The sequence below is a fragment of the Lepisosteus platostomus genome, chromosome 3 (genome assembly GCF_059453375.1).
Source record: "Lepisosteus platostomus isolate fLepPlt1 chromosome 3, fLepPlt1.hap1, whole genome shotgun sequence".
NCBI lineage: Eukaryota > Metazoa > Chordata > Actinopteri > Semionotiformes > Lepisosteidae > Lepisosteus > Lepisosteus platostomus.
This window is the reverse complement of record NC_142613.1, coordinates 10,457,618-10,472,090: the sequence shown is the minus strand read 5'-3', so window position 1 is coordinate 10,472,090 and position 14,473 is coordinate 10,457,618. Positions and strand designations below refer to the sequence as shown.

The following is a 14,473-nucleotide window of genomic DNA, read 5'->3' as shown; positions in this document are numbered from 1 at the left end:
TTTTAACACAGCAGGTTAAAACATGTCGGCGGGTTCTGCTTTTCCTTTTTATGAAGAAACAAAGAGTGAAAAGAATTCTCAAAGCTTATTTCAGGATCGGCGTTACTTATCTGTAAACAATAAATGCACACTGCATGAGAAACTACTGTACCTTGGACAGTAACAATATAATAAGGGGAAAAAAGGATAAGAGAAGAAGAAGCCCACATCACAATCAGCAAATTCAAAATAAACCACTGAAAATCAATGCAAGGCTGGTGAGATCATGGAAAGATCCAGACCAGACTGTGTGTGTGTGCGCATATGTTCATCAGGGATTGTGAGGCATGATGATGTTAATATTGGTATCCAATGTGCGACTCTTGCTTCTGCCTGTGACCAGGAACTGGAAACTCAAATTCCACGGCCCTCAGGGCACAAACTCTGCATGCTCCCCATTGGAGCTAAAGATCTATAAAAAGCGTCATGCGGACACTGGAAAACCACAGGACAGTTTTTAATGGGTTTAATTTAATGAGCCTGACCCACTAAAAGCATTCAACGTTTAAGACATAAGTATACAGTATGAACCCTGTGTGTGAGACCAGGTTATATACTAATTTATTAAGTGGAATAAATATTATACAATTGCACAAAATAATGCTGGTCTCTGATTGGTCAGTCTGGGACCAGCTTGACATTCCAGCAAGTTGAAAATCTTGTCACCAGGTACTGTATACTCTAGGTTGCCATGCAGTTCCAAAGTTGACAGATGTGATATTATGTTTCCCAAGTTATTTATTAAAACTAATTTAAAATACAAAAAAACAGTCATTTTTTTCTGAAAAGGGTGCTTTAACAAGGCAGAATTCAGCTCAGAGCAGATGCTGGGGTAACTTCAGTTCTGATGCTAATGTCAGATTTCCAATATTTCTACATACTGTTCTTGATAATGTTTCTCAAAAGAGCATAATTCGATCAGAAATTCAAGTAGGTAGCCGTGTCAGCATGTATAGGCTGAAAAGGAACAAGTAAAGATTTATTCCATGCTGAACAATTTCAGCACCTTGTTCCATAATTTGATCAGTGTGTTTACTGATCAAATTATTCTGTTAAAGCAGAATAATGAACTAACAGATTCTACTGTGTTAGTGTGTGTTCCATTTGAGCTCAGTGTTTTACCCTAGTTATAGTAACCAATATGTTAAATCTAATGTGTGTTTAATTTGAGCCTGGTATTTCAATCTTGTTATAGTTACCAATGTGTTAAATCTGCTCCTTTTAAAGCTGTATGACTCCGTAAGTATCAACACAAACACTGTATTAGTTAGTATTCAGTTTGAGAGTTAATATATATAACATACTGCTGTAAAAAGTAAGGCATCCATACCTATACCATATTACCAATACAGTATCTTTACAGTGATCTAACTCTGAAATCCTGGATCTGTATGAAATTGAAAAGATAAGTAAAATTTTCAAACTGAAATATAAGTAATTCCTTCAAATCATGTCATTCATGTCTCTCGTGTCACTACAGTCTACTCCTATGTTTTAGGCTTGGATTTGGATCTTGGATCTTTCTTGGATTTGTATCACACACAGGGCGCAGACAGCCATGCTAGTCATGATCTCGGTTCAGACTGCCCTACATTTCCTGTGGAAGTCTTTTTTTCCCCCTCAGAACTGGAGCTTATCAGCACGTGCCGGTCTTTCCGTTTTAGTGAGGAACAAAATAATCCAGTTAATCACAATCCTCGGCAAGCCTCGTTCTCCTGCTTCGGGCTACAACAAATGTACAAATGAAGTTTGCTCAAAAACGGCAATGAAAATCGCTTAAAGAAACCTTGGCATTTGCTAGGAAATCAAATATCAAATTGAAATTTAAAGCAGTTGCTACTACATGCTGACATCTGTCATGAAAAACTAAGTGAAGAGAAACTGATCAACTGCAAGGTTTGCCAGTGTAGATCTACTGAGATTAAGAGCTGGTTATAAACATTATCATACTTAGATAAATTGCTAGACAGTCATTGTGCGGACGACACTTCTTCCTTTGGACTTGTATTTCCAGATTAATGTCCCAGATTGTTGACGGAAGGTTCACTGTAGGTGGTACCTGTACTGTCCTATGGGTAAAATGTTAAACAAAGCTTCCAACTTCTGTACTGGGTCTTTAGAAATCCCATAGCATTGCTTATAAGAGTAGGGGTGTTAACTCCAGTGTCATGGTTCAATTTCACCATGTCCTATATGCGAGGTGCTTTGGAATCTTTTGGGAAGAAAGGCGCTCTATTTCAGCAAACAATCAGTTTTTATTATTATGTAGGTGTATATACAATTATGGACTTAAACAAGTTTTAAAAGAGATGGGTGTTCAGAAATCCCCCTAAACTGAGCTAAGTGGATGTGTAGTGCATTAATGGTAGGCCAGTCTTGAACATTTCTCTGCTGAGTTGCAGGACATTACTAAGGTACTGTATAGTATTAGTAAAGTCTTTCTCCTAACAGACATTATACAGTATCCCATCCATGCTGCAGTGAAAGCCATAAGCAGAAATAAAGAAGAAACTTCTGTTAAGTGTGACTTCCCTAGTGATGCTTGAGTCTTGCATGAGTAAATACTGTATGCCTTTATGCTGTAAGAATACAGTCTGTTGCTTTCATTTCTGCAAACATAAACCCACAGGAGAGTTTCTCTAGAAGTCTTTTTCTCTCAAGGGTCACTGATTATCCACGTCCAGGATGTCTGTACACTAAACTTTCTGAAGTGTCCTTCCCCTTCAGAAGGCACTGGGGCACCTCTTCTAGAACTGAGGCCCAGGTGAGCCAGCTGTGTTTCCGATTACTATGCAGACCAGGCTTTTGGAGAGCCTACTGTATGTCTTGCGGTTTTATTCACAAGTTGACAAGTCTCTCTGTCTATTCCATTCAACCATTTCACTGATATTCCAGAAAAAGAAGTATGAACAGGCTCGGGGTGCTTGTTACTGTGAAGAAGGTGTTGGCTCACGAACCACTACTGTGTCGTGCAGTAAGTCTGAGTATGAATGTGCAGCTAGCTTTAGGGATACTAGGGTAAGTGTGATGATTGACGCTCAATGTACAGCCACTAAATCCTCAGACTCAATGATTCCAAGTATTTAGTGACTGCACCTGTGCCAACAACTACCACATAAGCTTAAGTGGCTTAAACCTGTTACAAACAGGTTTACTAACAACAATTGTTTCATTGCGTTTTTCCCTTTAAATGCTATCCTTATTTGCGGATTGAGAAGAAATCATCATTTACAGCACTGAATCCCACTAACAAAATCCATCGATCAGCATACCTGAAAATATCAGGAAGTTTTACTTACACTTGCACATGAGAATGATCTACGTACTATATTACAAGCAGTACATAATAAGTTATGGATTATTAAGGCGCTCTTAGGCAAGGAAACATCTATATAAACAGAGGTAATGTTTAGAGTCCAGAAACAGTAAATGTATGAAATAAATATGATGTTAAACTTGTCGTGTACGCACAGCACTGCTAAAAATTCTACCACAAATACTAAACACTAAAAACTTGAGAGCTCCAGCAGCAGACCACAAGCGAATTTGCTAGCAAGAATGAATAATTCTCAAAGTTAGTAAAGAATCCCGGCTCTGTTTACAAATGCAGATCTGATTTAAAAACGTGGAGGGCCCTGCAGCTCGTTTAAGCATAAAAGGTCTAGATACAAACAACGCAGAAAACAAGAGACACAAAAACAGTACAACACAAACTGCAACTGGCCCTTGTTTAACAAAATCAATCTGCACAAAGGGGCTGTGCTGCTGCCATTCGCCACAACACTTGATTTCAACTTGACGCAACTCTGTGATCTCATGCGTTCTTGATGGCTGCGTCGCACGAGAAATAGTTCTCTCTCGCTCTCTATTAATTTCCCACAAAATGCAGACAATCCACAGTTTGGCTCCTTTACCTGGCATGATGGGCAGCATCAGTCCATGTGTTCCTTGCTCTTGGATCTGCGCATCTGTGGAACCCAGAACAGTGCCAGGGCTCTGCACCCTGTCCATGACTTGGCGTGAAGCTTGTGAATCAAACCACGGGTGTGGGGAGTGGATTAGTGGACCTGTGGCATGCACCTCACAGTTCCTGATTCACGTCCTGCTGCTACTGTAGCTGTAGCAAATCCAGGGCTTGTTTAACCCAGCCTGCACAGGTCCAACTCTGAGCGCGAATTCTCCCCCGATCCCCCTCCCCAGCTCCCTGGCAGGGATTAGCAGAGCAGAACTGCGTGTTCAGTGTGGAAAACTCCAAGCATGGGCATTCACTACTGATCACGGCTGAAGAGCCATTAACAGTGCATGACATGGGGCAGAGGTTTTGAATAAATAAAAATAAAGTAATTGTTTAAAAAAACAGGGCACTACAGGGTGCTACACTTCAGTGGCAGATGAAGTGAACACTTGATTTTAACCTGATGACAAGTCTGTCTGGGACCTTTCAATAGAGCTAGTTTGTTTTGTATTATAAATCAGCAGCATAACGCAGTTTTCACCCAGAAAAACAACTTAAAGAACATTTTTAAATGCTGTTTAAATAGCCTCAGAAATATTTCCCAAAAGCATGAAAGAGCAACAGAACCCATCAACTTTTTACTTATCTCTCTGCTCAAAGGAACTGTTGAGGCTACAACACATTAGTGTAGTTCTGTATAATACTTAGAGAAAAGCTCTGTGTGCTGTTTTTGAATCCTACACAAAACTGTCAGGTTTACCGGGCAGAGCAAGGGTTAATAAAGATGAGCAGCAGTGGAATGCATACTTGCGATGTTTCCATTCTAATCTGCTTATGAAGTTCATCCATCACCACTATTTATATTTTACATTTATTAAAAAGCAATACCTCATGCACAGAGAAGAATGGTTGTTGTGCAGCATTCGATACATATTGCTCAATATCTTCTGATATTTTCGGTTATCAGTGTGCGGGGTGTGTTTTTACACTGTGCGCATTTGAAAAGCATTTATTCTTAATAATCTTAAAGACTTTCATATATTCAACACTGATGAACACAATTTCTTGCAGATGCAAGGGTTCTTCCTGATATGTCTTCTATTTTATTACCCACTCATTTCCCTGTAGTGCTGCAGAAATGAGTGTTTCATAGACACCTTAGAAAACACAATATTTCTCAAGGGCTGACAATTGTTTAAGGTTTTTGAATTCAAACCAAAATGTGTTTGAGTTGAGTTCAAACCAAAATTGCATAATGTTAAATATTACATAGAGCATTTTCTTGCTGCGGTGACACCTACCGCAAACATTGAAAAAATGTCCAAAGCTAATATGCATTTGCTTGACAGTAAAAAATATCAACAAAGTCAATCCACTCATTTTCAAACAGTATCTGGCCCAATACAAACCCAATCTAGTAGACCATGTCCACAAGTCAGGATAGACCCTGGACAGGATGCCAGTCCATTGCAGGGCACACACACATTTAGAGGCAATTCAGAGATGCAATGACCCTGGGCAGCATGTTTGTGGACTTCAGGCAAAACTGGAGCCCTTGGACAAAACCCACATGGGCATGGATAGAAGATGCAAACCCTGCAGAGAAGATGCCCCAGGGTTTAAAGGAACCTAAGATCTGAAAACCAGCTGCTCTCACCACCATGACACTGCACCCACAAGAAAAGTCAATATTGATGCAATTAAATCATTAGCAGATCTGCTGGACTGAAGACCAGCACCACAGGTGCAGCCCACTGGTGGCAGAACATGAGTACCAGTGTTGTCAGTAATGAAACTGGGGTCTTCTACTTCTCACTCAAAACGTCAGTGTTGGTCTCCCAACAGGCAGATGGCGCCATACTCACTTGTGCGGCTGAGGTCCGCCGCGGCCCCGTTCTCGTGGTGCCCCGGTGCTCCCTCATCTGTGTCGGAGCGCTCCTGCCTCTCCCTCTCGTAGCACCTCTCCCGCTCGCCCTCTGCATTCTCACGGCTGGAAGTGGACCTCCGTCGCCGCCGCTTCCGGCGGTAACCGCGCGGCACAGGCACTCCGATGTAGATAGAGTGATGGTCTGCGTGGGTGGAGGAAAAGGTTTACATGTAGCTGGACCAGTCCTGCGCTGACAGGCTGAAGGAACTGAACCTTTTCGGTCTTGAACAGAGAAGACTACAGTGGGACCTGACCCAAGTATTCTAAACCCCTTAAAAGTCAGCTCAGCGGACGTCTCCACACTAAAACAGGAACAAGACACCACAGGCAGAGACTACACAGAAGTGCGTTAAAGCCAAGAACAGCAGGTACTTCTTTACCTAGAGGTATGTATAACAATAGATCAGGCTACCCAGCCATGTGATTGAAGTCAGCCTGGCTTTCTTCCAGAAACAGCTGCATGAAAGCCTAGTATCAATTAACTAATGACTTCCTAACGTGCTAGATGGGCTGAGTGGCCTCCTCTCGTTCGCAACTTTTCTTCTGTTCTCAGGGCTGAGGTGTTCCTCCTAACACAAGCCTGCCATCCGTCAATAAAAGACTATCAGGAAACAAAGATACTATTAGCAAGGCGTAGCTCCATCTGCTGGACATAAGAGGAAAGAGGAACAATCTGCTCGGTGAAACTAGCCTTTACACACAGTACTTCAAAGGAGCGCTGTAGCTATGAATTTCAAGCTTGGTCATAAGATAAGATTCTGGCAGATACGTTCAGGGACTGAAGCCGGAAGGGCTGTGGGCTGTGGAGGGTGGTGGAGGGGACTGGAAGAGTATGTGTACAGTACATGGCGCGTGACTGTTGCCTGTCTCGGGCCAGAGAAACCCAACAAGAGGCTCACTGTGATATAGTACATCCCCCTAGAGACAGGCTGACTGTAGGAAGCAGCACACTGCCTTGTCCTCGGCTACTCCCTACTACTACGACATGATTAAAGGATCAGGTCAGGGGGGAACGTCAGTTCCACAGGTGTGTCAGGTTCAACACAGGTATTGCAAAAACAGAGTACGTGAAGAGGAAGAATAACAGTAGCAGTACAGTACCTGTATGGAACTTCTGCCAGTTCACAGATGCCCAAGTACCCAGTTAAATGCACATTACCACTTGAGCAACCCCAGTTACAGTGGCTGATCACGTCATCTAGCTTCGAAATGGTGACATCTAGACTGTATAGCACTCAATCTGCACCCTGAGCAAATCTTTCCAGGCTGAGTCACTTAGGAGTTCCTAATGGCTTTCCACAGGAGCATCACCAGCGTCCTCCCCTGCCCCCTGACCTCAGAGACACACACCAGAGTGTTCTCACACCCTGTGGGATGTACAGTAGGCTGTCTCTTACTCACCTTCATCATCCTCGTAGCGCTGACGGCTGCTGCCAGGTCCTCTTTCCACCAGGCCATCATGATCCATCCTTGTCGAGGAGGCTGTGCGGACAAGGGAAACAGTCAGAGACTGATGGAGGCAACGGCTCAGCGTGACACGATTTCAATAAAGGATACAAAATGGAGCTCCCATACCAGCCTCTCCCCTCTATTTCAGTGTCTGTTTGTATAACCAGCTTGTTAATTAATTTTAATGTAATGTTTCTTTATTAGCCCTATACAATTTCTTGCATTAGGAATTCGTCTTTTCGCATACCCCAGCTTTTCTCCATGGAGACACAGACACACAGACAGGGAGAGAAGCTTGGGATCAGAGCGGAGGGTCTGCCATTGTATGGCGCCCCTGGAGCAGTTAGGGTTAAGGGCCTTGCTCAGGGGCCCAACGGAGTAGGATTCCTCTGCTGGCCGCGGGATTTGAACCGGCAACCTTCCAGTCACAGGTGCAGATCCTTAACCACAGAGCCATAAATTTCTCTCTTCAAGAAGAGAACTGAATAGAGATGCAGGATTTAACATTCCTGTTTGTAAGATCTGTCTTTTCCATCTGTTGTTTATTTTCTTCATCTTCAAAACTTTTGTGTGTTTTCAGTTACCCCGGTTTTGTGTAGTTTTTGGTTTGTCATTTATAGCATTGTCTTCCAGGCTCAAGGAATTTGCAGACAAAAAAAGAACTTCACACAATGTCATTCCTCCCTGTCTCAATTACTCTAACAGGAGCTCTGTTTCTGCTGGAGGCCTTAGTGCTGCAAATCACAATGTGATTTAACATGATGAATTATTACAAAGATCATAGAGGATATCAGTAAGTGCTAATTAGTAAAATAGCAGGAAATTACAGGAAGATGCCTTCATCTTAAAATGTTTCCATAATCAGCAGGGTGATGAATCTTTCCATATTGAACGATAATAAAGGCACTATGCAATTATAACAGTAGTTGGACTTCACATGCTTGCAAACTCAGTGTCTAAATAATTAGTTAGAAAATACTTTATCTCTTAATTAAGGCAATGCATGGAAAAACAATAAAAACCTTGAAATAAGTATTAAAGCCAGTGATTTAATACTTAAATGTCTACCAAACTTGAATAACATTCATTAAGGGAAACAATTATTGTTCACATATACTTTATAGTCATAGTCACTGGTGCTTGTTCCAGTTGACAATAGAAAACATCCATCTTATGTCTTATGAACAAAGCAAAAAATTGCAGGCGGGAAACAGTTAATCAAATGATAATAAATATGAATCAAAAACATAATTAATTGACCCACTGGGACTTGGTCATAGACTTTTCCCATAAGTTACAGGGAGATATTAATGAAAGGCCAGTGTATTGATTTGCACTACACTAACCTTAGGTAATTGTACATTAGTCAAGCTCATGGATATTTGTTTCTATTTCTGCCAAAGCATTATTCCTAATTTGCTTCTTTCAGAAAAAAAAACATACAGTATAACATGAATTTGTTTGCTTTTAAAAAACTTTATTACTTTTAAAAGTTGGCATAATTTCAGTTTTTCTTTGCTTCCATACAGTAGTTAATTTCCAGTATTAGTTCCTTTTTCACAATAATTAAAATCCCCTAAAATGTAGTTAAAATAGAAGCAATTTGCTTTTTGGGTCCAAAATATTCATAAGGGGGACAGTGTTGTACAGTTCCCATCCCTCCTTGTTAGATAGCTTTATTTGGATATTAAATTACTTTGTGTCCTTCATGCCCACTGAGTATCCAGTGCTTATCTGCTCTGACAGCCCGATCAATGGTCAGTAAAGGCACTTTCACTCTGACACGCCCACTGGAGCTCCATATCTCCACACAGCACTCTCACACACACATTCAGCACAGTCAGAAAAAAAATACTTTTTTCAAACCTGTTTGCCTTTGTAAGCATCATGTAGTTTGTAAAGCACCTCATTCAGCTACTGTAGCATGAGTAAGACATTATAGGGGGGTTTAACAAACCACCTACATTTACATTACATCAATTAGTGAGATAAGGAAATCGTGAAATCGCTGGTATATAAAGATGTTGTTGCTATAGAAATGTTGCTAATAAAATGTCATGCTAACAAACCAGAAAAGCATGCAGTTGACATGTCAATGACATATTGTGATAATTATTCTCTTCTAAACATATAAACCTGTTTGTTCACTGCAAAGGCACTATAAACATGTATTGTCTATTTTAGGAAATTATTTCTTGCTGGATCAAACTCTACAAAAGAATAGCAAGGTGTGAATTTGGTCAGAAAATAAAGAATGACTGATAAGCATCCTATTCTGTCCTCAGTCATGAAAATAAGGTTGACTCCTAGAGACACCTTTTTTTTTGGTCAAAGAAGGTTTTAGGCGTTTTTATTTTTATCTGTAAAGCTGACTTATGTACAAATTAAAATTAAATTTAGAAAAATGAAAGTGCTCCTCAACGAGCAAGGAATTTCTAGACAACGTCATCGAGAAAAAAGGGCTTCTACTTAGAAGTCATTAGTGTGTGAAATTAACTAGTCAATAGGAAAGGTTCCATTTTGATTTAATCTATTTGATCCACATGTTTTGCTCAGTCGTAATTATCAGCATATAACTCTTTCCACAGATAGGGGGTTTTGCATATAAACCTTTGCCCCTTTTTGCATTATAATACATAAAGAAAGCTAATCAGCATACAGCATACAGTGAAAATAAAAGACTAAACACAAGTGGTGAGTTTATTCCATATTACCTTTACCCTTCCTGTAAATAACGTGTTATTTATCATATGAAGAGTGCTCAGACAAAAAGACAGTAGAAGAAATGTACCATCAATCATCAAACTTTCCAGCGATAATCATATACAGAATCAGCCAAATCACCCACTAACTTACTGAAAGGTCAAGAAGACAAAATGAGCAGGAGTGCTCAAGACACATATACTGTAAGATGCATAATGACCTTGGTTTGCTGCAAAGCCTGAAACACACCCATACCTCAAAATACTGACTTTGAAAAATCTTTGTACTCTTTCAACTTTATAATTTTTTTCTATCTTCAGTCTTAAATCCTGAGTTTTCGTTATAACTGCCTGATACAGAAGTTGCTACAAGTTTATGTGTTGCTATTTTTCTGAAGTTTCACCCATGCTTTGTACATTCATATCAAACCTTTGCTTGAGAGATACTGTATAAAAACAATAAAGAAAAGACAGGTACACAAGTAAAACTACACACATACATGCAAGAAACACCCAAAGAAAAATGACAAATTAAAGAAGGAAAGAAACATACCTGTAGATGTTGGAGAATTGTGAAATTTGTGGAAGAGAGATATACTAACCCTGGACAGTACGGAATGGAGATCTACTGTGTATTAATGATGAGTCGCTTTGTGTTCCAAAACATGGAGAGTGGGAGCCTATGGGAGCCTAGCTCACACTGGACTGCTGGTATTGGCAGTTCACAGCCTGGAGGTCTTTGGGGAGAACATGCTCAGGGTAATGTGCATTGAGTTCCAAATCAAGCAGCTGTGAAAAGGCATGGTCATCTCATCATCAGTGCACAGCATGAGACGGAATGAGATAGGGAAGACTGACAGACAACAGCACACTGTAAAGTCATTCAGCTCTCCCACACTAAGGACAGCATTCCAACAAGGTGAAGCTCAACCGATGTGCCTCAGCTGTACTGCAGTATTTGTTATTTTTCACTCTTACACACTCTGCTTGTTTAAGATGAAAGCAATTAAGCCAATCTGGTGATAATTCAATATATCATACAGTGTTGACAAACAATCTATTGTTTTATTAAATGGGTACTGTACTTAATATAATATGTGAAGGAACAAGTAAAGGTTTATTCCATGCTGACAAGAGAAGAAAAGAAGCAAAACATTTCGGCTATGGAGCCTTCTCCTCACACCTGAAGAAGGCTCCACAACTGAAACATTGTGTTTCTTTTCTTCTCTTGTCAGCATGGAATAAAACTTTAGTTGTTCCTTTGCAGCCTACGCATGCTCATGCAGCCACCTACAGTACTTGAACTAAATGTAATATGTTGCACGTGGTTTAAAATATGGTGAAGTAATATGTACAGGACTGTTTTCCTGCAATACTGTATTTTAGCCATGTGGATAGAGTCTATTTGTATGTTTCTAATCCATTCTTTATGCATATAATTTTTTATATCAGACCTCTTCCCCCTCAGGTACTAGATAATCGATGCTCTACTGTCATAATTTACCAACTAGACTCTTCTCATTCTTTTAATTTCAGAATCTGAAAAAAAACTAGAAAACATTTTAAGGGGCAGGAAACAATTAAAAGATGCAGTTGATTATAGATCATTAGATGAGGCCCCCATTGAGCAGCTCAAAGTCCAGTTAGAGTGAACACCAGCAGTTACTAGGGAGTCACCAGTACCAGTATTGGGAAACCGTATACTAATCCTGGATGGAGAATGAGACCAGAATCCTAAAGCCTTGACATATACAGTACAAATTAGAAGCTTTGATATTGAGAGCACAAGACTTAGCACAAAAATGGAGTAGACACTAACACAACAGTGTTTGTGTCATGAATAGCCCCAAGCAGAGGATTTCTATACCACAATCTAAGTGGTGGTATGAGAGGAAGCTAAAGTGACTGTGTTGGCAGGTGCTCATTTTAATATGGCAAGATTCGTGACACATAGCTACAAATAAAAACTTGTAGTGTCTGTACAGTGACTGCAGTAAATCGGACACTAAGCAAAGCACATACAGTACTGCAAGAGTAATAATAACAATAACAACAATAATAATAATAATAATAATAATAATAATAATAATAATTGCTTACACTTATATAGCACTTTTCTAGACACTCCACTCAAAGCGCTTTACAGGTAATGGGGACTCCCCTCCACCACCACCAGTGTGCAGCATCCACCTGGCTGACGGCAGCCATATGACGGCAGCCATAGTGCGCCAGAACGCTCACCACACACCAGCTATCAGTGGGGAGGAGAGCAGAGTAATGAAGCCAATTCATAGGGGGGATTATGAGGAGACCATGACTGATAAGGGCCAATGGAAAATTTTGGCGAGGAGGCTGGGGTAACATCCCTACTCTTTACAAGAAACACCCTGGGATTTTAATGACCACAGAGAGTCAGGACCTCATTTTTAGGTTTTACATCTCATCCAAAGGACAGCGCCTTTACTATACTGGGGCATTAGGACCCACACAGACCACAGGGTGAGCACCCCCTGCTGACCCCACTAACACGTCTTCCAGCAGCAACCTTAGTTTTTCCCAGGAGGTCTCCCCATCCAGGTACTGACCAGGCTCACACCCACTTAGCTTCAGTGGGCTGCCAGTTGTGATTTGCAGGGTGAAATGGCTGCTGGCAAGTAGGAAGCACATCAAACAAATAATCAATCACATGGGCACACAAGAGAAACACTGAACTTTCTAATGGTCCACGTCTCTTCCCCATTATGATGCACTATGAAGAACTGAGATTCATCACTTCTGATGTAAAATTTAAAAGCCACACTTGCCCTCGCAGAACCTATTAATAAAATAAATGCCGTCACCACAGGCATAGTCATTCCTTTTAGTGCTTTGGAAAACCAGATTAAGATAAAGTCAATTTGGAAAACCAAATTCAGATAAAGTCAAGAGTGAATCAGTATCTTATTACTTGTAATCCAGTATAACAGCATAAAGGGAACACGAATATTTAAACTAACCAAAGTTAATAGTTTGCCCCCATTCCCAACTGTCCGTTCTTGCACACTACCTGGAGAAAACCAAAAAGTGAGACTCTTTCCCAAAGCCCTGTACCTGAGTAGACTGCTTGTACATTTAAGCTTACAGCCTGCTCCCCACCAGCAGAAGGTACTGTAGGTAACAGTGCGGTGCTTAAGTTTTATGATCTTCGCCGTTCTGTAATGTGCAAAAGAGAATGCATTAAATAAAGAACAAACAAATTTAGACTTGGTTATGAAGGAAGAAAAGACCCCATGGCTTCCTGATGGAACCAGGATTGATTTTAAAATCCTGCTCATGACGTACAGCAGAAAGTTCAACCACAATCTTTCTGAGAACTTGTCGTGGTCAAGGATGGTTGTCTTCTGCCACTGTGCAAACTGTGGCTCTGGAGATGTCTGATTAGCCCAGCACGCAGTGTTTCTGGCTGTTTTGTTCTGTGGTAGCATGAGAACTTTCGACACCACCCGTCTCCGTCTCACCAGACCTCTGCCGAGCCTGTTTGGTGACAGGTCCCTGGTGGTTTACCAATTGCTGCTCACCCACGCGTCGCCTCACATCGCAGATTTCCATGACAGGCACTATAGACTCATTTACTGTATCTCCAGCTCTGATCAATTTAATGACAACCCCCCTACCCCCACCTCCTCTCTGTGCCGGTGTTCGCACACACTGTCCCGCGGGGGAGCGATATTCGCTTGCTAGTTGTCCAATACAAAGCAAAGCGCTCGTAGCGCTCGTCCTCAGTCAGGGTGACACTGGGCTCCTCTCTGCCAGGCAGAGTGAAACAAAGTCACACTAAAATTCAGATTTGGGCGAGTAGTTTGCAGGTGTGTGGGTGTCTCTTTTTTCCTGTAGGTACCGAACCATGAATTTTAAACAGATGTTGGTTGAAGCAGAAACATTTAACAATATTCTTCAAATTTAAATCACACTAATGAAGGCAAAGCCTATAGCTCTCCGTAGCCCAGATGACTTCAGATCATTTTCATTTTACAGTAATTCCTTAAGTACTGGAAATATTTTACCTGTAGACCAGTCTAGCACTGCTTGTATACACGAAAGCATAAAACAATATATATATATACTGTAACGGAAGCGTTAGAATACTAAAAATTATATACTATACAACAAATCTTAGGCTTTTCGTTAAGGCATAGCGGAGTGGTCGCGTCTTAAGTGATTGCAGTTAGGGGGAAAATATATTTCGTATCTATTGCAAAAGTCAGTTACCAAGGAGGATTAAAGTTAACAAAGCTCTAAAAATAAAATAACTTTATAAGAAAACAAGTCTGAGTCCTTAAATTATTTACTCGTCGTATGCATTTGTAAACATCGCTATTGAATCTAAAGGCAGCAAACAACATTAATATATTTTAGCCTCAG

General features: G+C 40.7%; 1 protein-coding gene across 6 annotated transcripts in view; it reads right to left on the bottom strand.

Moving 5' to 3' along the window:
- The window catches only part of slc4a5a (solute carrier family 4 member 5a), a 49,516-nt gene extending 38,682 nt beyond the window's left edge, over positions 1 to 10,834 (bottom strand). For 2 of the 6 annotated variants that reach the window (XM_088624447.1, XM_088624451.1), the window contains exons 1-3: positions 10,626 to 10,831; positions 7,323 to 7,403; positions 5,860 to 6,063 (exon numbers count right to left, since the gene is read on the bottom strand). In XM_088624447.1, coding sequence (XP_088480573.1) covers positions 5,860 to 6,063; positions 7,323 to 7,389 — 271 coding nt within the window. In that variant the 5' untranslated portion in view covers positions 7,390 to 7,403; positions 10,626 to 10,831. Of the gene's footprint in view, positions 1 to 3,953; positions 4,227 to 5,859; positions 6,064 to 7,322; positions 7,404 to 10,625 lie in introns of those variants that run through there. The other 4 variants (XM_088624449.1, XM_088624448.1, XM_088624450.1 and 1 more) reach the window with 4 other exon arrangements.
- Between the last annotated feature and the right edge of the window lie 3,639 nt (positions 10,835 to 14,473).